The sequence below is a fragment of the Eumetopias jubatus genome, unplaced genomic scaffold (genome assembly GCF_037043125.1).
Source record: "Eumetopias jubatus isolate StellerSeaLion01/CBP00866 unplaced genomic scaffold, mEumJub1_p1.0 scaffold_7, whole genome shotgun sequence".
Taxonomy (NCBI): domain Eukaryota; kingdom Metazoa; phylum Chordata; class Mammalia; order Carnivora; family Otariidae; genus Eumetopias; species Eumetopias jubatus.
The window spans coordinates 32560625-32583596 of record NW_028274813.1 but is presented as its reverse complement, the minus strand read 5'-3'; the positions used below and the strand labels follow the sequence as shown (position 1 = coordinate 32583596).

Here is a 22972-nt window from a genome sequence, read left to right as displayed (position 1 = left end):
GGCAAGGCCTCTTGGGGAATGTTGGAAGCAGAGCCGGGTGGGAGGAGCTTAATTCTTTCTATTCAGATGCCCGAGTTCTGTGCTTCCCATGCCTGTTATTGTTTTCATTGCTATCCTTGAGGACATTCATGATTGTCACTGCACACATAGCAGAGCGGTTCTGTGCAGTGTCCCCTATAGAACTCTTGGTTGGTAAATTAGATGCGTTGTAGACTAGGGTGAGTGAGCACCCTCATCCTGTTCTAGGAATTTCCCACATGCATCCTAGTTTGCCCAGAAGGGTCCTGATTCATCTCTGTTATCCCAATATCGTCATTAAAATGTCCCCATTTCATTGTCAGAAGTGTCGTGTTTGGCTGATGACTTACATAACCATACTAAGACTCTGGAAAACTTAACGTGTGTTCTCCCCACAGAAAGCCAATGGAGTTGTCTGAATGGTTTGTGCCAGCACCTACCAGTCTTCATCCTAGTGATTAGCTAACTCTGTTTCTTCCTTCCGCTGTGGAGGATTAACCCATCCCTAACTGTTGCCATTCCAAAGGCTCTGATTGCCCCACCTTTTCTTGTCTTCTTCACATTTCTAACCTTTCCCACTAACAAGTTTTATTGGAACCTGGATCCTAGGTGTGTTGTGCAAGTAAAGACTCTGGACTGCATTCAAATCTTTTCACCTCTAGCCCAGAGACATTAGAGATGAAATGTTCTGCTTTACCAAAGTGAAGCAGCCTTATCCTTTACCAGGCCAAATGCTTCCTCAGGGCACAGATGATACCGAGGCAGTTAGTGTGCGGTTTTATGGCTCGGATCCTTTATTTGTAAATCTGAAAGAAGACTAATAACTTCAAAGTATTTTGAGAATCTCAAAGCTCTGAAGATTATAAATAACAAAAGATATTTTTTTCTCATCTAAAATGGCAGTACAGATACTGCGGTTACTTACTTAATAGATAGCGTGTGTTTCCTGGGCCATTTGCCGCTGATGGGTTTTTTCCAGTGCTCTATTTATAGAGCTAGGTCAGAAATATCACTTCCGTTGGAACTTGACCTACAGACCATTGTCAATTTTAAAGGCCTGGGGAAGTAGAGTGCACACTGAATACAGCTGGTTCACAGGTTCAGTTAATGAACCACAAACCCCCAAGGAAATTAATTTTGCTGGAGGATAGATGTGTGAGCCTGTCCAAATCTCTTTTTATGTGATACCTTTGCACTGTGGCCTCATGGAGCTTGTAGGTCATCTTCAATCCTTATTCTAGAAAGAGCCTATCCTAGGTAGTCTTCTTCCCTTTTATACCCCATTCATCCTCTTCGACATTGCTTGCTGAAATTCTGGCTTCCTTGTCAAATAAAACAAGACAACAAGACCTGATGATCCACTAACAGAGGTAGTTTAGGCTACTCTGAGTAACTTAGGAAAAAGCAGATCTAAATATTTCCCTACTTCATCTTTCGACTAGGGCTAACCAAGATTCTCAGTCATTCCCCAGTTCAAATGAATGATCCAACAAAAAGTATATGCTGAAGCTCAGCCACTTCCATGGGCCTGGTTTTAAACAGGAGAAACTGAATTTAGTGGATGGTAATCCCCTTCTGATCCCTACTCTCTCACTCAGACTCCCACCTTTAAGTTTTATTGTTACGAGGTCATGTTTGCTGGGACTTGGCCACTGGCCATCACATGTTTACCCATCATAAGGTTTTAGTAGGTAGGAGAGACTTAGAAAATCCCTAGTCTGGAGGGAAATCTACTCTTAGGAAAAGGACCACATGTCTGCACTCTCTTTAGGCTTAAATGTGTGTCAGGTAGGGTACAGCCATTCAAAGATAGCACACAGAGTAGAACATTCTCAAACTTCTGGGAAAAGTGAAGTCCAGAATGAAGAGCTAATTTCTTGTCATCAAAATGCCATAGATTCAAAGTTCTTAGTAGAGACAAGAACTTCTGAGATCATTTTCAACAACCCATTGTCATGGATGAGGAAACTGAGGCTCAGAGAGGCAAAGTAACTGGTCATTAGCAAGGTCTGCCCTGATGTTCTTTGTTACCCTCCTTTTCCACCCGGCCTCGTTAAAACCCACAGCTAAGTCCGAAATAGAACTCCAGGGTCCTGCCGTGTAGCCAGTGGCTGACCATATGCTGTCATGCATTATACAGAACATGCTTTAGAATGTGAGGACAAAGATAAGGAAGAGACTGTTCCTTCCAATGGTAACATGCCATCTCCTTCCTGACCTTATTGCAGTCCCGAAAAGATTTATACGTTATTTTCTTTCTTCCTCCTTCCCTCCCTCCCTTCCTCCCTCCCTCCTTTTCTTCCTCCCTCCCTCCCTCCCTTCCTTCCTTCCTTCCTTCCTTCCCTCCCTCCCTTCCTCCCTCCTTCCTTCCCTCCCTCCCTCCTTCCTTCCTTCCTTCTTCCTTCCTTCCTTTCTCCCCTCCCTCCATCTCTCTCTCTCTCTCTTTCCTTCTTTCTTTCCTCTTTCAAGCTCAATAAGGTGCCTTTCATCTAAAGGGACAGGAGGGACCAATGTCCAGGATATCCAGCCCTCCTGGGCTGTGAGTTTTTCCTCCCCGAACCCCTGACCTGGGAGTCAGTGCTTTGTTTATACTTGCATTATTTTTAACATGGAAAAGTCTATTCTTTTAAAGTTGATCCTTTTGCTACAGGGCAGACACTTCTTTGTTATGTACTGGAGATTCAGTTTGACCTCCCAGAAATGCTTAGCACAGGAGTCATAAATTGACATGTTTTCAGAGAAGGAGCTTCCTCACTGAAGGCCCCCCAACAGACCTCTTCTAGATACTGGCACAAGTTGGTACCAGAAGCCCATTACCTTTTTGGAAATCAAGGCTACATAGCAACCTGATTATCCTCCTCCAGTCTGATTACACAAGGACTACACCCTGTGTGCGGAACAGGAAGAGAGCCTCTTGCCTTGTGAGAAATGTATCTTCATAACCAACTCCCACTCCACAGGCATGGGGAATTGGATCCAAAAGATAGTAGTCATGAAACATACTGCAGAATCCAAGTCCTGTTGTTTTAACCACTTCATGACTGAGCTTTACTAGCTTGCCTCATTATTAATAGAATAAAAAATGTAGAAGATGATAATTCAACTTTCTTCCTCTATGGAATTTCATCTTCAGTGTTTAATCAGCATTGTTCCAGTCATTTATACATATCAAATATCTCCATCTGAGAGTCACCATGAACCTTTGGTTGCCTGGAGGCAGGAATTATTATTCACATTTTACAGATGGGTAAGCAGTCACAGAAAGAAAACATGCTCTGACTTACCTAAAAGAGTCTGAGAGAGTGGAGAACGGATGTCCCCACAGTCTGTTTTAAAGAGACCTGACTTCAGTGTAAACAAATTTGGTTTTCTCCGTGTAGCTTATTCAGATACTTCCACAAGCTCAATCCTGTGATGATGAAAAATCCCCAGTAATGAAAATATTTTCAAAACCTAGTTCACTTATTTGATTTTTCTATTTGTATTGAAATGAACCAAACTCCAGTACAATGAGGTCATTCTGCCTTGGCAGGTCTAAATATCAGAGTCATCAAAAAGGAGAAAGGGAGAGAGTGCCCTAACTTTTAGAACTTCCGCTTAAAATGAGCATAGAGAAGATCCACTTACCTCTTTCCTGACCAATTAGGTCATTGGGCAGGAAATCACCTTTTCTGAAAGGCCAGCAAAGCAGATTCCTTTTACCTTTAATTTCCCATAAACAGCATTAATGATTATTTATGCCAGAAATATTTGAAAGTCAAAAGACATGAGGCCATTGGATTTTCTAGTTGAAAATCAAGTTACAGGGGCACCCGGGGGCACCTGGGTGGCTCAGTGGGTTAAGTATCTGCCTTTGGCTCAGGTCATGATTTCAGGGTGGGCTTCTAGCTCAGCAGGGAGTCTGCTTCTCCCTCTCCCTCTGCCCCCCACCCACACACTTGTGCACACGTGCTCTCTCTCTCTCAAATAAATAAATAAGATCTTAAAAAGAAGAAAAGTTATAAATTTGTAGTAACTGACAGTTTCCCCACCTTCCTTTCTCCCACTTCTCTCTCAAGTAATCCCACCACCTATAGCCACTCTTCAGGTTCCTATGAAGTGAAATAACTTTTCCATTCTGACCAGATTTTTAGGCCTTCAACCAGAGAGGGTCAGTTTTGGGCCACCTGATTTACATGAATCAGCTGCTGGGTCAGTTGCGTGAGGTTAAATAACTTCCAAGCCAGGGCATGCATTGTCTTTCTGGAAACCCCTTGCCCTGAGTTATCACTGTATATCAGAACGTTCGGAGGAAGCTGGTTGTGGGGCCAGAGTGACACACAGATTCAGATGAGTGATGAGATGCTCGCAATCGCCTCCATCAGTGTCCTTTCAGAGGTGGGCCTTCAGGCTCTTCAGGTCCTTCAGGCCCTTCCTGAGGCCCCCCTGGGCTGACACAGTTGTGGGCTGTTTGACATAAGGAGCCTGGAGAAGGCCGACTGGAGTAGTGGTGAAGACAGTTGCCCGGTTTGAGTCCCGGCCCTGTCATTAACCAACCATGTGACCTTGGGAGAGTGACTTAATCTCTCACAGCCTTAGTTTGTCAATAGGGATGATGATATTCCCCACCTCCGAGGGTGGCTGTGAGGATCAAAAAAAGATGTAACTAAGATATGAGGCTCAAACAAGACGTAAGCCCTCTATATAAAGGGGTCACCTAGTGCCTCACTTGTAGTACTTTAAAAATATTGTCTTTTCTTATCATTAGCTTTCAAGGTCCTCTGTTAACTGCTCTTGTGGTGGCGTAATGTTTGTAAGCACTCCTGAAAATAGATCTCCTCAAGCCACTCACTCAGGGTTCCCATTAGAAACTTTTCCGTAGTTATTTGCACTCATGCCTTTTGTCAGGACCTGAGCTTGCCTGTCCAGAAAGCAGCCAGATATATGGGGTACTTTGTTATACTGTTTTCGTTGGTTTAGGGACGTGGCAGTCTTTAAATAGTCACCCCTGGCCCCATATGGCTCTGACTCCTGAAAACATCTTCCAGACCTGGGAAATGCCTATAATTTTATTATCAAAATATATATATATATTTTTTTGACTGCTTAACTAACTCCTGATTAGTCACACATAACTTTTTCGTGGAAAACTTGAAAGCTCAGCCTTACTTCATCCTATCACTTAGCAGGCATCTTGTTAGAAGCAACAAGCTTCTAATAAGTTTGTTTGAAAAATGTGAAAATGCTATTAATTAAGAATGTAAATCTGTTGCTAGAACAAATATATATAACATGGTTCAAAGTTAAGTAGGAAGAACTTATTAACTATTTAATCAGGATTTATTAAGTATCTTCTGTGTGGCAGTGACACAGAACGATTGAGTTAAGTGATTCAGGCAGACTAGCATAAATCAGACATGGATTTGGCCCTCTTAAAATATGTATTAGGGTTGATAAGAAAAGCACACACAAGGAATATACAACAGGAGAGAAAATGGTGAAACATGAGAAAGGGAAATAAAGTATTATGGGAATTTAGAGGAGGAAGACTGTATGTCTGTGATGACCAAGAAAGTGGAGTGCAGGAAGTGGTACCGAAGACAACGTGTGGACCTAGAGGCATTTCAGGTGTGGAAGGGACATGGGGAAGAAGTGATTACATTGGAGCAAAGTCTCTATGAGGTGGAATGGAGGGAGCTGTGTGGAAAGGCAGGTTGGGCACAGACTAGAAGAGCTTTGAATGCCAATCTGAGCAATTTAGAGCTCTTTGGACACACTTCGGAGCCATTAAAAGTTTTCGAGCACGCTTGATCAGAAGTGGCAGGGAGTGTGCCTAGGTGTGTGCCTGGGGAGGTTAATCAGGCAGAAGAAGAGAGAATGGGCTTTAGTGAGGAGGAACTGACAGCAGCATGGACATCAGGTAGAAAGCTCTAGCAGCCATCCCCAGGTGAAAGCTAATGGGGGTCTGATCTAAGGTTGGGGTAGGAGGAAAGGAGGGTAAAGAATGGATATGGGTGAGATTTTACAGTTCAATCAATAGAACGTCTCAATTTGTTGGAACTGAGAAGCATGAGAGAAGGAGAAATTTAAAAATGGAACGAACCAGATTAACTAGAAGTCCAAAGAAAGGAACAAAGAAAGAAGAGTGAGTTGTATGGGAAGACATAAGCTTGATTTGAAGATACTCAGTTTACGGTGCTGAAATTCATTAGGTCAGGCTTGTAGTTCTTGTTGTTAGTAATGGAGAACAGGTGCTAAGGCTGGTCATAGGTTGACACAAAGGCTTCAAAATCATCCACGTGGGGGTGTCGTCCTTGTCAACAGTGAGGCCATGCCATATGGAGCAGAGGTTGCAAGCTTGGTGGGAATAAGTGATATATGGCTCCTAAGTATGTTCATTTGTGTGTTTTCAAAAATTGTTAAATTAAGCCAACATGTTAAAACCAGGAGATTGTACTTAAAACATCGACTTCTGGCTTCTCTTTTAAAAGTCAAAAGATGTGGCTGACTATGAGCTCTTATTGTCACATGACAGCAATAGCTGGAGCAGCCAGGGTCTGCCCTCTTGCAATCATGGCTGGATCCTCTCATTCACCACAGTCGCCACTACTCCCCGTCATCTCCTAATACTTCGTACTAAACACAAAGCAGAGTAATGGTGGCCTAGGGCTGGGGGGCAGGAAAGAGGGGCTTGAGGCTTATATGGCTAAGGGGCATGGGGTTTCTTTTTGAGGTGATGATTGTGGTGATGCTTGAACAACTCTGAATATAGTAAAAACCATTGAACTGTACACTTTGGGTGGATTGTATGATGTGTGAATTATCTCAAAAAAGCTGTTTTATAAAAATGCAATAAAGAAAAAGATAGAAAAGAAAAATCAGTTGCCATTGCCTTTCCAGGGTTGGTTTTCTTATAACAGAAAATATTTCTTTATTAATATGTCTCTATCAAAAAGGGGAAAATGGAAGATAAGAGGGTTGTATATTTTAAGAAGAATGGAAGAAAGTATATCTCTTTGCAGTAATAAAGGATTCCTGCATTTTAAGATGCAAACACCTGGCCTCTTTACTAATGCACATTATCTTCCTAGCCACTGAAGGCACTTGGGTGGTAGGAGAAAAATCAGTCACAGTCAGCCCCCTGAGGTCCACCCACAACTAGGAAGAGAGGGAGAAGAAAAGCAGAGAAGGAAAAGAATACTCATTGGGATCCAGAAGAAGCAGAAGAAGCAGTATATTGGATGCCAAAAGAGGGGGAAGCTTTATCAGCTGCTGACAAGAGGCCAAGGAGGATGGGGACAGGGAAGTCAGGAGGTTACAGGAGACCATCCAGCGGGAAAGCTTAGAGCAGTGGGACCAGAGAGAGACTCGGGAGCAGATGATGAAGTGCCCCAGGTGCATTGTTCAGGAGTTCGTATTTCTCCTCAGCATGGAGGACTGCTGGAGGAGTTTGAGTAAGGGAATGATGTGATTAGATGAGCACGGTCTCGATAATTTGTTCTCAAATTAATTTGTGTGTGTTTTGAATGATGTGCATGATGCACTAAATTTTATTCCTTCCTATGCTAAACTCTTCTTCATTTGGAAATCCCCAGGCATGTTGTGGTCCCAGTTGTTGATTTCCATCTAATTCATTCCTGTACCTGCTTGAACCAGAGAAAATGTATGGTTGGTGTTGTCTAACCCAGGGGCATTCAAACTCAGCACTCTCGTTTTTGGGGCTGGATAATTCTTTGTTATGGGGGCCTGTCCTGTGCGTTACAGGGTGTTTAGCAGCATCACCGGCCTCTAACCTCTAAATGCCAGTGGCACTCCCACTTAGACATTGCCAAAGAAATCACCTCCAGCCTAGACGCACTGACCCACATTCATCTGCTGTAATATTTGGGCCCAGGAGTGTAAGGCCATGCAAAGTTGGTAGATCACCCTGAAAGATGACAGGTCCAGAAAAGAAAGAAAAGGAAAAAAGACCAATACTCCAGACTGAGGGGTGAAAATCTGATGATGCAGTAAGCAGACAATGAATGAGGAGCTCAAGGCCTCATGTTGCTTTAGCTAATTCGGTGGACTTCAGCCTCTCTGTACTTAGTCTCCTCATTGCAAAGAGATGGCATCTTGAGGATACAAGGCATAATGAATGTCCCACTGTGCTCCCTAGGGCTAGGATTCCTCTCACGTCCCCGAGCCAAAGTGCGCATAGGAATTCAGAGGAGACCTCAAGGTGTCCCAGATATGAGGTGGGGGGGTGTGGGCAGGCTTCTAAGTGGTGGGACTTGTAAGCCTGCCTCTAAGGAGGAGGAAGAGGAGGAACGCAGGAATAGTTTCCTCCTGGTGATGTCAATAGGGATCAGTGGAGCTCTGGAGATGTAAGGTAGTAGCTGAAGCACAACTTGGAGTAGACTGGAAACTCAGATGAATCCTTCACATCCTCCCCCTTATGGAAAGTCTTAGAAGGTGAAGGAATGTTTCTCTGGGGATAAGACTGTCTAATACAGATTAGATATGAAATGGTTAGATCTTCCGGATTCCTTTTCTGGGTTTGTGTTTGCATGTGTGCAGGGGTTGGAAGGGCAAAAGAATTTTATATGCCTATGCCACCATTTCCATATTGATTAGGAAAACTGAGTTAAGACTCTTATCAAGTTAAACAAGTCTTACAGCTCTGTTAAACTAAGACTGTTTCATACCTGGCTCTTATTCTATGCAGTAGCATTATGCCTTTCTGCCATGGATATTGAGTAGCTCAGTTTATTATTAGCAATGGCTCCAAGCTGCCTAGCATGCAACCTCTTATTGATATATAACTCTGTTATCTTTTAGCCCAGTGGTGGTGCTTTCACTGAGGCTGAAGGAAACTCTTCAGTTTATAAAATAAAATTTATTTTATTTCTTCAGTTTATAAAATAAAAACCCTGCTGGTTTTTATTTTTAGTCTCATGTTCCTTAACCCCTCTCCTTTTCTAATTTGGCAACTTTTGTGGTAGTGAACTGAGTCCCCCAGGAGTCTCTAAGCAATGAGCAACAACTGGACTGTTGTTTATGTGAAACACCATTACAAGAAATGGGCACTCATAATCATGGTTTTGCCCTGTTTCATTTCAGGCACTTCTGGCTCCAGCTGTGTGACAGCTGCCCTGGGAACCACCTGGAGTCACAGTGTGAACACCCGACTGACTCTCCAGTGCCTTGGTTCAGAGAGAAGACAGGTGAGTGCTTTGACAGTGTTTTCGAACTGTCCAGTTTAGAGAACAAGATGTTCTTAGCAATCTGAGTGTTCATCTTCTGAAAGCATCAGCCACATTGTCTATCCTAGGCCAACACTGTCAGGAGGCAGCTAAAGAAACCAGCATCCCTACCCGCCCCAACAACAATTGTAATGAAGTGGGAAATCAGTCGCTCACAGGAAAAAACGTGTAAGATTAGAGCCCATAGAGTTAGCATGCCTCCTGATATTTGCCAATGGCTTGGAAGTGACCAAGGTCCACCCTCTAAGGATCTCAAACTCTCCATCTCTAAAGGGTGAATGATCATTTCACTTAGCTGGTATTTGTTGAGGACTAGATAATTTGTGTACAAATTAAATAGTGATGGTGCTTTTTCTTGAGGTTAGTATGCTTTGAAAACCATAGGCCAGACAGATCCTGCCATGTGATTAAACTGTTCCCCAGACCCTGGGTACTTGTGCATTAACTACTAAGCCAGTAGGTTCAAGTACCAAAAGGTGCTAGAGAGACACCCCCCCCCCCCAAAAGGATGATAGCTCTCCCAGAACTCCCTATTGATGGTTTCTATCCTGGCCTCAAATGAGAACTCCCCCACCCCTTCCATCCAGAAAGTTTAAGTTTCTATACCCTTTCTTTCACTCTAAAGAAAGGGACACCACAGTCTGACCCCTTTGGTAAAATGTTTCATAATTAGGGAATTATTTTTCCTGATGCATAACCTCAACTTTATTCTGTTGTGTGGACCAGGTTCCATCATGACCTCTCCCACAAGCAGGAGGAGGAAGAAGATAGGGTGATTGTTCTGATTTGTTGGATGGGGCAGAATTCAGAATCCAGATTTGCCCATCTTGCTAAATATATTACAGTCCAAGTTATTCACTAAAGAGGCATGAAATATCATGCTGGTGGTCCTTTCTGGGGGAGGTGGCAAGGAGTTGTTGCCCTTTACCTGCATTAGGTAAGTTGGCTGTCTTTCAAGGAGTCAGGAATCATCAGAAACAGACATGAGCCTTTGCCTGTTCCAGACATAACTTTCCGAGTGCCCTTGGTTACAGACCAGAGGATTCTTCCTGGTTTGCTTGGGACTGTGTAAATAACATTCCATCTTGATGATTGAGTCAGCCATGTTCTGAGAAGATGGAGCTGCTTGTTTTCGTTTAGGTGAACATTCTTAAGTTTTCAGGCCCTGGCGTGCTCATTACCTCAGTGATACCTTTTCCCCAATGATTCAGGTATACTGGGTTCTGAATCCATACTTCTCTTTTCAGTGGAACATAGCCAGAGATATTCCTGTAGAACCTAATGACCTTTGGTTTGTACCCTAGGTTATAAATTATGTTAAATAAACCCAGTTTGCAGCTGTCAGACACTACTACCTAAACTCTTATTTAAAGAAGCAAAATTCCTTGTGAATCAGTGTTGATCCATTCATTTTCATGGATCTTTAACCCCATTCCTTAAAAATGTGTAGTTTATCTCTGTTTTAGGTTTTAGATAGCACATACTGATTTTGTGATGTAGTCTGTTACAAATGGTAGCATGGACTCCAGACTCCCAGATCCTTGTTTAACCAATTCTAGCTAGCATTTATTAGTATACAAAGAAGTTAGAGCCATATTTTTCTTTTTCTTTTGTTTTAATAAGCCGGTCATTTCCATTTTTTCGATGTCAGTAGGAAGTAGTTGATAGGACAAATGCTATTATTTTATGTCTCTTTGGTAACTGCAGGATTTTGGAGGCTCTTGGTTTTGGCTCATAAGGTCAAACACAGGCCACGAGTCACAAGAAGAACGAAGAGCACAGCATGGATAGATCAGTGACAGTTTATCAACTCATATCCTATCAAATGAGTCAGTGGTGTTATCTTAATCTACAAATGACAACATGTTAACTATCATTGCTAATCAATCAAGAGCAGAGTTAAATGCTTTTGAATCATGTTTTCAAACACTAATTAGTAAAATATGTAAATAAAATAGTAAAGTATAATAAAATGCTATAGCAAAGTAAAATATGACCAGTGTTAAAATGGCCAACCCAGGTAAAAGAATGTACACTTAATTAATCTATAGAAATGTGCATGCCTTTTGGGACCAGTCCTTCAATTTGTGGCCTAATAACTAGGATAAAATTTGATGTAGAAAACATGTCTCCATCTGATGAACTTACCTCGCTTTAGCAGAAGATGTGCATCGTGATTCACTGAGCCTTTCCTGTGGTCTTAACTTCATGACAAAGTAGAGAAGCCATATGAAGATAAACCTTTTCTGGGATATGTGCACAAAACAGTACTTTAAGCTAGTTTTTAAGGTAGTTGTTCCAAGCAATACTTCCTTATAACACTACTTGGTAAGAGAACATGCCTAGATCATTCCAGCATCAGCAGATCTCTGGAACACGAACCACCAGGAGAACATACCAGGTATAGCTCTCCCCACCCCCACCAAAGCACAGAGGCCACCAAGGGATCAAGGACATGGAATGAGGATTATGTTTTATCCCGTTTCTATGACATTGAGCTCTATGCCAGGGCTCTTGAATGTGAGGCTTAGTCTGAGATCACAGGGCTGGAAGGAGGTCAGGTCAAGCTGAGCAGCTCTGCGAGCCGATTAAACCAAGAGCTGAATTGTATAGTCCAAGGGAAGGAGTCCTCCCTGGCTGATTATTTTCTTCACACCCTGGAAACTTTGTAAAATTATATAACCGAGAAAGAAATCTCCTTATCAGGGCACAAGCCAAGTTAATTCTGTTGTTTATTCTGCTTCAGTGTTTGCAAAAACCCTCTTAAGAAGCTGGGAAACATTTTCTTTTGGACTAATTTAGTTTTTTTTCCATTTGACTTTTATTTACTCTTTTTCTAGTCTGCTTCTACCCTGCCCCACCCTTTTTGCAACATTTTTATTCTTACCAAAGGCATGTTCTTAAAGTGGAATTAAAATGGCCTCTACTAGGGTTTTTTTTTTTTCTCTTTTAGTATTTTGGATTTTTTTCTTTTAATAATCAAAAATACATTTTCTGTCCACCATGTGCATGGCTTGGGGATGCAAAGAAGTAGAAGACACAGTTCCTGCCTTCGAGGTTCTTCTAGTCTAGCGTGAGAGATGGTCCATGTGTGTATACACTCATAAATCATCAAAATGAAGTGCAGGAGTCAAAGAACAAACCAATAGTGAAGCGCTGTCATAAGGCAGTGTTTGATTTGTTACCTAATAAGTGGTTGAGACGGTACCTGCTTTGAAACCAGACAAGGTAAACTCACCGGAGCCACATTAGTCTTTTTAAAAGACGGGAGGTGAGTTATCGCTTTAAATCAGTGTTTCTCAAGCCTGGCTGCATTTTAGACTCATCACAGGAGCATTTACAAAATACCAACACCAGAGCCCCACCCCAACCGATTAAATCAGAATCTGCGTCGGTGGGCCGGGCACTGGTGTTTATTTGTAAAGGGTCCCCCAAGTGATTCTACTGTGCAGCCAAGACTGAAAACTCCTGCCCTAAATAGATAAATGGATATTCCTGAGGGAGAAAGTAAAGGGAAAGCTCAGGGTAAGGAGGAACAGGAAAAGAAGACAAACGGGAGGGCAGGTTCCATGTTCAGAAGACATGGGTCGGTTTTGGCCTTGTCATGAGAGCAGAGGGTTTGTGCCCTCAGTCATTTGACAAGGCTTGATTTGCTCACCTCTTCTCTGCTAGTCACCATGTAAGATGCCAGTGATTCAAACTATGGGTAAGTTGATGCCCTGAAGATGTTCACAGTCACCTGGGGAAAGAGGTGAATGTGTAAATGGTACAGGCTGCATGCGCATGATGGGTCTAGTGAGCGTGGAGGAGAGGGTGGGCCCCTCCGCAAAGGAAGGCTCTGAGGTGTTTGGTGAGGCAGCAACACACACAACGGACTGTCTGAGGCCTTCCTTCAGAAGGCGCTGGTGGTGACCAGGCGTGCCGTCATGGGGGGCTGGAAAAGCAGGAGCGAGGGCCGTTATATTTGAAAGAATGATGAAAAAACTTGGTGAAATATTCATACTATTTTTCATCAAGTCGTCGTGAAATCCGTTCCTACAAACCACATATGGGATTATATAAATTTTTTAGTATCCTGGAAGGAGTCATGAAGGAAATTAATCCCAACTAAGCTTCACACCCCTTTGATGAAATAAATATTATGACTCTCTCATTTCAACAAACTGGGAAGAGACAACTTTTTCATATAGTAGGTTTATTTAAACAGACTTTATAATAATATTTTCATCTTCTATTTAGAAGTCACCCGGAAGTTAAAGAACACTTGAGGGAAGAGCCTAAAGTACCCAGTAAATTGTTGACAAGACCCATAATGTTTCTCAAACTCCTGGTCCTTACTGGAATCCTTAGGTTTTTCTCAAGGTCCCAGGTTGTTTTGCATCTGGGAAGTATTTAGTGTCTCCTTTCTGGTGATATAATTCTTCTCTCAGTATCCATATTGTGTTTTAAAAGACTCAAAACACCATCACTGTGGAGACTTCCTGACATCAAGCTTTCATCAGCCCCGTTTCCCTCAGTTTTGCCCACAGATGCACCTAGTACTTGTCTCTGTTCTTGCACGAGTGAAATCAGGATTGTGAGCCGCTTGAAGGCTGTGACTGAATCTTATTTGTATACCCTCAGAAGCAGAACAATGCTTGACACACATTCAATACATATATTTTGAAAGAGAGAGAGAGAAACTCCTCGTATCCATATGTGAACCCAGTCTTGAGGAAGAAGGCCATCCTGCTTATTTGGAATTACTCTTCCCCATAGGAATTTAGTTACACAGCTTAATAGTTCCTTTAAAGTATTAGTAATTGTCAGTTAAAAAGATTGGCATCAGACCTTGACAATTACAAGCAGATCCTCATAAAGAAATGCTGCATCAGTACTGAGTATAGGAATATCTTTTTGCAGAACTGGCCTGCTGGGGGCTATGGGAGAGTGAGAGTCAGGCTTCCCTTGAAATCCTAGTTGGAATTCCTCTGTGTAAGCATACCAGAGCCCTAAACACAGACCCAGGCAGAGTGACGGAAAGGGGTCCTGCAGCTGCTTGCAGGGAACAGGCAGCTTGTGGACTTTGGCTGAGGGGAAGGATAAGAAATCTTTGTTGCCATCTTCCAACCAGTCATGAGTTCTGCTGTCTGTGCTTGGATAGGCTTAATGGAAGACTGACTAACTAAAGGAAAGATGAGAAATATTTTCTCCCAGATAAGCTGAAGGGTAGGTTTGGGGCAAGAATGTCAGGCATAGAACCATATTCACCCAAAGAAAGACATTGAAGAGGATGTTTTACCTCATGGAAGTCATAGTTTTATATCTCGCTATTCGCAGATTCCTCCAGAGAGGAATTCATGCTTAGTTCCCCTCACTCATAAATGAACCCCTCTCCCTTTGTAAAATGGTTCCAGGTCATTGTGTTTATTCTGTTTCTTTCTACCTCAGCCCGTCTGCTGTTTTTAGGCAAGGAGACTGGTGTGTATGTGTGTGTATCCAGCCAGAGGAGAAGTTTGGCTGCAGGGTGAGAGAAATTTCTTTTTAAGCATAAATGTCTGCAGAAATAGCAAAGGGAACATAGAATCCCAGCCAAGTACATTGCCTTGGGTATAAATGTTCCATCCCTTTTCAGAACTGCTCAAGTGTGAAATCTAACCCTCTGCCCACACTCTTCCATCAGAAGTGCTCTAACAGGTATTGAGCAGATTGGGAAAATGTATAAAAGAGGAATCCAGAATGGTGACTTTTAAAAGGATTTTTTTTTTTCAGGTCAGCAGACAAATGTATTAAAATCTGAGGAAATCCCACCTGAAGTTGTGCAGTAACAGCAAATGAATACATTGAGCTAAGACTCAGAGCTTAAAGACAGGCTCCATTGGAGAAAGGACAACATAGACACCCAATTGGACACTCCCTGTTTCTGTCTCCACATTTGAGATAGGAATAGCAATGCCTTCCCTACCACCTACCAAAAAAAAACCCCAAACTCCACTGGACTCTCTCTGAAAAAAGTCAATGTACTCAAAAAAAAAAAAAAAAAAAAAAAAAAATCACTACTTCTAAATGGGCTCAAGTAGAGAAAACTTTCCCTTGAAGGGGTTCCATTGGAAATTGCCAGTTAAAAATCCATTAGTACAGTTGCCCTCATGCTTCTGATGGGGGTCTGCTTTTCAGATGCCTTGGCCATGATAGACAATGTACCTTAGCTGAGGGGAAGAGTCAGTCTTCCCTAGGAGATTTTGAGCCACAGGAAGTCAAGAAAAGTTCAAATCAAAATCAAAACAAAATAAGGGTGGGGGGGCCATCACAGGGTTTAAATGTCATTAAAAAGTAGAGTTGTAAAACTAAGCTTTAGCACCATTTCAAAAAGGAAAAGATACTTTAACACCAAAAAATAGAGAAGACATTATCTGTGAATAAAGAATACTACTATAAATCAAATATATTTGTTTTTATGGAAGACTTAGTACATGTCCTTATTTCTGTCTTTGAGGATCATGATCTCTGACCATGAGAGGCTGAGTGACCAGTCCATTCACACAGTGTTCGGGTGACTTCCCCTTTATTGAGCCACTCACCTTCCCAGTATTTTATCACCTCTGTCATTCTCCTCCAGCTCTAACTAGTTTTATTTTTATATACTGTCTGGTACCAAATCCCCTATGCAGTGACCCTCCCAGCTCTAACTTGCTAAGTAAACCAGGGCAAATATATGAATGAGAGATTTCCGGAGAAATCTCAGCTGTTGCAGGAAGTGGAAGAGACACAGGGCTTTGGAACCAAACTGAAGACCTTATTGTCAGCTAGGGAAGAGAAGTGTTTTCAGTTGGGAAACAACATAGGAAACAGCTATGAGATCTCTTGGACAAGGCAATGACCTGAGAGTCAAGGACACTGAAATGTATTTGGCTCATTTGAGAGTGAAGGCTGGACAGGATGTTGTATTTTGGCTTTGGTTAGCTATGACTGAGAAGAAAATGGGGCAGCATCTTTGGTTAGGAAAAGCAAGAGCTACATAAACTATGAACTGATTTACAAATGAACCAGTGCTTTCACTGGAGCCCTTAAAGGCCTTTAGGATATGACAGTGTCCCATCTGAGATGCCTCCTAGAGATGATCTTATCCAGGGATTCTCAACTACAGTGAGCTTAAAAAAATCACAGGTGTTTGTTAATGCTGATTCCTAGGCCCCGCCCCAGTGACCATTCCTTGAGGGCAAGCACTTCCAGTGATTCTCAGCAGGGTGATCCTCAGAACCACACTGTATTCTAGCCACTTAATTTTATAGACAGAGGTAAGCAATTGAGGTTCAGTGACCTATTCAGGGTCACACAACCAATAAGTAGCAGAAATGGAAGTGGAATTAAATTCTGCTAATTTCTAATCTGTTGCTGTTTTCACTCTACTATGCTGACTTTTAATAGGAAAACTCTGGGCTAAAAAGTGCCCTAGCCCAATCAATTTTCTGGATTTGTAGGCAAAATGATATTTATATCCTCTATGACTTTCAGTGGCTTATAAAAAGTTTCTACAGAACTCTGCAAAAATATATATATATTTTTAAAAGCACCATCCCACCCCACACTGCAATGAATCACCAGATGAAAGTCAGCATTTTAGGGGCACCTGGGTGGTGCAGACAGTTAAGTGACTGACTCTTGGTTTCGGCTCAAGTCTCTATCTCAGAGTCATGAGATCAAGCCTCACATGGGGCTCCACACTCTGTGGGGAATCTGCTTGAGATTCTCTTTCTCCCTCTGCCCCTCCCATTCATGCTCTCTCTCTCTTAAGTAAATAGATAAATCTAAGGAAGGAAGGAAGGAAGGAAGGAAGGAAGGAAGGAAAGAAGGAAGGAAGGAAGAAGGAGTCAGCATTTTAAATTCTTGGTGAATACATGACTTTATAAGTTGAACTTCACGATGAGCATGGACTTCCAGATGAATGACTCTTTATAGACAACATCTAGCAAACAAGGCTGTCTTCTCTGCCCCTCTTCCACAAATGGTCACGTGTGTTCATGGAGAGTCACCCTTCATCTTGAGCTTCCTACTGCCTAGCTTCAAGGGCTAAAGGTATGTGATGGTTTGGGAATCTTGGAGTTTTCTGGTCTTTTGTTTGCTTGGTCTTCTCAGAATGGGAGAAGCTTTGTGATTATCATATTTTTGAGTCTTTGCGTCTTCATTTGAGAAAGAGAGTGGAACGGGGGAAGGAGGCAGCCCGCGTGGAGACCCATTTCTGCCATCTCAGGATCCCACAGTTTGGGAGTGAAGAGCATCCTTGTTGGCTTCTGGTGCTCCAGGCAACACCAGTTGAAAGTCCTCTTTATTGTCTCAGGAGGCTAGGGGGTTAGTCTTTATTGAGTACTTATGGTTGCAGGCATCACGTTTGATCCTTTCACATGCATTATTTCCATTGACCCCACAACAAGCCTTCAACAGAGATCTTATCATCTCCTTTTTACAAATAGAGAAACTATTCAGTAGTAGATCAAGATTTGAGACCAAGTTTGTTTAACTTCCAAGCCTAAATCTTCTTGCTATATACCATGTCCTCTGAGATATAGGCACTTTTTTTTTTTTTTTTTTTTTTTTTACTTTAGGAATCAAATGAGGTGCTGGAAAATGAGGCCTTGCCTTAGTGATGATTCTTTTGGCTCGCAATGAATGGTCCTTATTATCTTTCTCTCCGATTTCCCCCCAAGGATGGCTGGACCTAGAATGTCATTTAGCTTACCTCCAAAGCTTACTGAATTACTTATTAGAAGAGCACCTCACACTCTGGGGCCAGGGACATTAGGAAGGAGATGATGAGCTGCTTCTTGCTTTTTTTCCTCTTGTTCTTGCCGTTATTTGGCTGAGAAATGTGACTGTGATTCAGAAATGCTCCTTGCCCTGTCTGTGTGTATGATTTGAATAGCACAGCTTGTCACACATGTGGCTGAAGCAGATCCAGCTTGGAGAATTCGTCATCTGGTTGCTGTTGCCAGGGGAGTATGCCTGCCCAAGGAGTGCCCTGCCTGGGCCTGTGGTCTCTGTTTCTCCCCAGGGTCCACTGTGGCTGAGAGGGTCACAACATGGTACAATGCTGGTTTGTATTTCAACCTGATTGGGGCAGTGGGTGCAGACCCTTCTAAAATCTTCATGGCTTATGAAATTGGTGTGGGGGATGGGAAGTAGACTGAGGATTTACATGATGGAGGTGTAGGGAAAAACAAATCAAATATGTCTCTAGGATTTGGTTTGAATTTAGGTAAGTCTGATGAGTTACCATAACATTTTATGATATGCTAAACATTATCTAATGCATGATTGATTGTCAACTGTAATATAAGTCATTGAGCTTTTCTAATTTCTGCTGCTCTAAATAATTTGGAATTTTCAGTTACCGTAGAGTTGACATATGCCCTCTTTCCTTCCCTCAACCTCCTTCTTACCCTGTTGCCCCTCTCTGCACACTTTCTCCCTGCCCGCCCCCCCCAAACCTTCCCTGGATTTTTAAATCAATGGCTCCTGGCAACTGCCTCAGAGTTCAAATGTTTGAAGCAGAGAGTTTCCATAGAGAGCATCTTTCTGAAAGTTTCCCTTCTTGGTTTGGCAGACCTTAAGAATTCTGGCATCTAAGACAAAGAGCATGTGTGCTTGAGTCTTGGACCCTTGTTTTATTGTTACCAAAGGGACTATGATTTTGAGAACACCTTTAGAGAGCCAAGCTACAGTGGCTATACCCCACTGCCTACTTTCTGAATCCTCGACTCAGAATTGGCAATGAGAGTTGGAGCTGGAATTATGATCCATGACTCTAAGTAACGAAATTCTCAGAATGTCAAAACTTTGGAACGAAGTTCATTGTTATAAACCTTAAAAAGTTAGAACGGAGGCACCTGGTATATCTGGGAGGGATTGAGAACAAATCACCCAAAGCCTTTCCAGCCCTGGCTTTCGGACTTCTTTGCTCTGTCTACCCAACCTTTATTGAGCGTTTCCTCTGTGCCAATTATTCTGCTAAGTACTCTGTGGGCATTCTCTTGTTCAAACCTCACAACTACCCTATAAGATAGATATTACTGGGTATACTTCCTAGATGAGTACATTAAAGTTTATAAAACTTTTTGCTCTGAGTCCCATGGCTTCTAAGGATCCCTCATCCCCCATACACATACATAAAATCCCTCCCCTACATTCCTGAGTTCTTAACCATTATCCTCTACTGACTCCCATGTTAAAGTAAGATTATTCATGCCTACTGCTTGGAATTACTTGCAGGAAATTTCTCCATTCAACCACTGTGGTGTGGCCACTCTCAATGGTTGTACTAGGTAGAATGCTCCCCTCAAAGACTGGAATGAATCATTACTTTGAGAGAGCTTTTTCTATCTCTGTTAAATAATCATCAGTTATTTCCTATAACAATGTGGTTCTGTGTGGCAACAGAACACTCTTGAGGAAGAATGAGCTCCATGGGACATCTCCCCATTCTGTCAGGGAAGTTCTGGCCCTTCCTCTCTCAACTTCCAAGTTCTGGCCTTTCCAGCCAGCATCATTTCCATGTTCTGGGTTTGGCTTCAATGTCTGATATTTACAATGTCAAAGCAGAAAGAGAAAGTCTCTGTGGAGTCTTGCCCACAGTGGGGACAGACCTGTACCTCCTACCTGTTCCTGGTCTCCTCAAGTGAGAACCTGCAGGACCCAGGAGCTACAGTGGTGCACCCTGTGGAGATAACCTCTTCCCTCATGGATGATAGAGAATGACATGTAAATGATATTTATCCCTTTATTCTGTCCTTGCAAAGTCACTTTCCCCACATAGTAATCAATTTCATGGTTTACCTTTAAATTTTTTCTGAGTAGTCTGTTATTCTTTGAAAGTATTATCCCAGCAGCCTAATGGAGATTCAGTGAATGTCTACTGGAATGGGAAAACTCTGGCATTCTATGTTCTCTTACAGGTCCCTCCTTAGAGTACAGAGGTTCAGTAGATCCAGTGCAGTTTCTAACCTTTCAATAACCTCCCTTATACCTAGCTGCCCTGTCTTATTTGTAGCTATTTATACAGTATTCTCTCCAGACATACTCTCCTATACTGCCCAGGCACAGGAATGTTAGGCTCTTCTTTGTGACTGATCTCTGTTTTCTACCTGTGACTCCATGCTGGCACTAGCCTTACCTTTTTATGCCTCCCACTTCCCTTTTCTCATTTAGACCTTGCTCCAAGATCCCTGTGATTTGCTCTGCTAAGAGTCTGTTAGCATTTCTTCCCATTGACTTGAGAAGGCCAGTCTGTCTCAGAACCAGCCTATAATCTCAGTTTAAATTAAACAGCAGGCATTTCTACCAAGGACTTCATTTGTCTCTAGGACCCCAGTGATACGGGGTCTCATTACATGTTGTGTAATGTTGTCCAAAGGCTAAATATTTTCAAAGAAAACCCACCGAAACAAGTTGGTTAAGTGACTGCCACAGCATCTGTGAAGTCTTTTTTTCGTCTCTGAAAAATCTAATATTTTTCCTCAGTTAAGAAATAGTATATGTTATAACTTAAAATCTTTAGCAATAAATCTTCTAAAGACTGTAATTGTAATAATAGTCCTTTGCGTGTTCTCTAACCATAGACATGGATCCTCTTATAATTGTTGTATTTTTATCTAGACTACACCATTAAGTTTTCTTTGTATTGGACACTCCCTTTTCCTTCCATCCCTTCCTCCTCTTTTTCTACCTTCAGATCTTTTCTGGGTAGATATGTGTGCCAAATTTGGGGAATATGAAGTCAAATAAAGCCCAATTTCCTGCCCTGAAGAACTGTAGGGGAGGGAGAATACCTAATTGAGAGTGACTGCCATGTAACTACTTACAAGTAGGTATTGAAGGAACTATGACAGAGTACAGTGTGAGCATCAGTATTAGGATGCTCATAACTCTCATCAGGGAAGATCTGATCAGGGAAGGATTCAGAGGAGGTTATAATGTTTGAGAGAAGACTTGAACGGTATATCAGAATTTGCCAGGTAGATGGGGAAGGAGGCTGAGGAAGCAATAAATATGAACAAAGGCTCTGGGGTGGGAACTGCAAAGAAGTAGCACTTCTTTAGTGCTACAGGGAGGGTATGTGCATGTCTGCACAATGGGTGGGGCAGGGGAAATAGAATCTGTATATAAAGGCAAAGCAAAGAAAAGTAGGGCAAATCAGACTTGACCCTGACAGCTCTCAGAAGCCCCGTTAAGAGCTCTCAGCTGGGCTATGACATCAGATCTGTACTTACAAGGTTCTCTCAGGCAGAAGTTTGCCATATGGGTTTGAAATAGGATGGAAAGAAATGAGGACCTGAACCAAAGCGGTGGCCATTGAGATGGAGAAGGAAGAGATGTGAGATGGTCAGGAGGTATGATCAACAGCTACACAGAGAGAGAATCTGGAAGGAGGGGCCGTTGCTGATGGAAGTGAGTAGATGAGGTCATCACCCACTGAATGGGCTAGTACAGGAGGAGGAGCAGGCCTGGGAGGGAGAGAAGAGGTAGCCCTGCTTTATGTGACAGTGTGGCTGCTCCCATTCTTCCGCTCAGACCTCAATGACTGTTCTCAGTGATTAGCTTGGAGATCAGAAGGGATTTCTTATCATTGTGCAGAATCTAGAGTCAAAATTTTCTTTTCCCTTACATACCCCGCACCATTGCTTCCAGCGGCCCAGCATTCTCTTCTCCACCCTCAGCACTGTTTCCTTCTTTTAGAACCCTGACTTCTATAAAAAGACAGTGGGCATCAGAATGTATGAAAAATGAAGTTTGGAAATACCTGCAGGGCAAAGGGAAAGGTGCAAACTATGCGTGCAAGCCTCTGAGCTCAGAGAGGAGAGGGCCCTATAGATAACTGTGTCTTCCTCTCCAGTGAATTCTGGCATATTTAAAGTCCAGGGATACGGAATCGCTAACTAATTTGGAGAACTACCAGTTTAGGCTTCAAGGTTTTCTCAAAGATCCCCATTTACAAATTGGAAATTAGGAATCCAGGCCTTACTGGGTCATGCCAGTCGATTGCTTCTTTGCTCAGATCCCCTCCCTGCCTTTCCCCTGCTCTGCTTGGTACCACATGGAACTGATCCTACAATCTGCATTTCCCAGGCTCCCTTTCCATGATTCTGCTTAATTTGGGGTCCTGAAGGGAGGGTGGAGGGCAGAAGTATGGGAGAAGTCATGTATTTCTGCCTCGCTCTCTCTGCTTCCAGTGGCGTCTCAGGCGGTGGTAACACTAGTCCTCCTCCATGACCTTTGTGTGGTCCCAGCTCCACAAAGAGCTGGGGTTGGGCAGCTCCATTCTCTGGGTTCTGGTAACAGCACCTCTTCCCTTGCTCCTCCAGCCCTAAGAATGGTGGTGGCTTCCTACCACCGCTAGTCTCTGGATTGCCTCACTGCCCCTGTTTTCCTTTCAGCTCTTCCAACACATTTGTAACTAGTTCCCAACATTAAATTCTCTCTCTTAAACTATGTGGGATGAGTCCTGTTTTCCTGATGGACCTTGACTGACGTGCTCTACATAAGCTCTCTGACTGGCACATGGTTAATATAAGACCCCAAATACTTTCCATTGCCCCAGTTCCGTCAAAGAGCTCCTCTGCCTGCCGTGATTCTCCAGCCCTAAGAGTCAGATTCTTAGGCTGAGCTGTCTTGGAGGGCAAACATTTTGTTCAGTGCTTCCTGAATGGCATAAGAAAAGGAGCTCTGTTGGCCCACTCTCCTTCCTGTGGGATTTTCCA

The 22972-nt window shown here is 42.7% G+C and overlaps 1 protein-coding gene across 3 annotated transcripts in view; it reads left to right on the top strand.

Annotated features, from left to right (window-relative positions):
* The window catches only part of RAD51B (RAD51 paralog B), a 567235-nt gene that overhangs the window by 506294 nt on the left and 37969 nt on the right, over positions 1–22972 (top strand). For all 3 annotated transcript variants that reach the window (XM_028122766.2, XM_028122656.2, XM_028122716.2), the window contains exon 9: positions 9100–9203. In XM_028122766.2, the coding sequence (XP_027978567.1) occupies positions 9100–9203 (104 nt within the window). The remainder of the gene's footprint in view (positions 1–9099; positions 9204–22972) is intronic.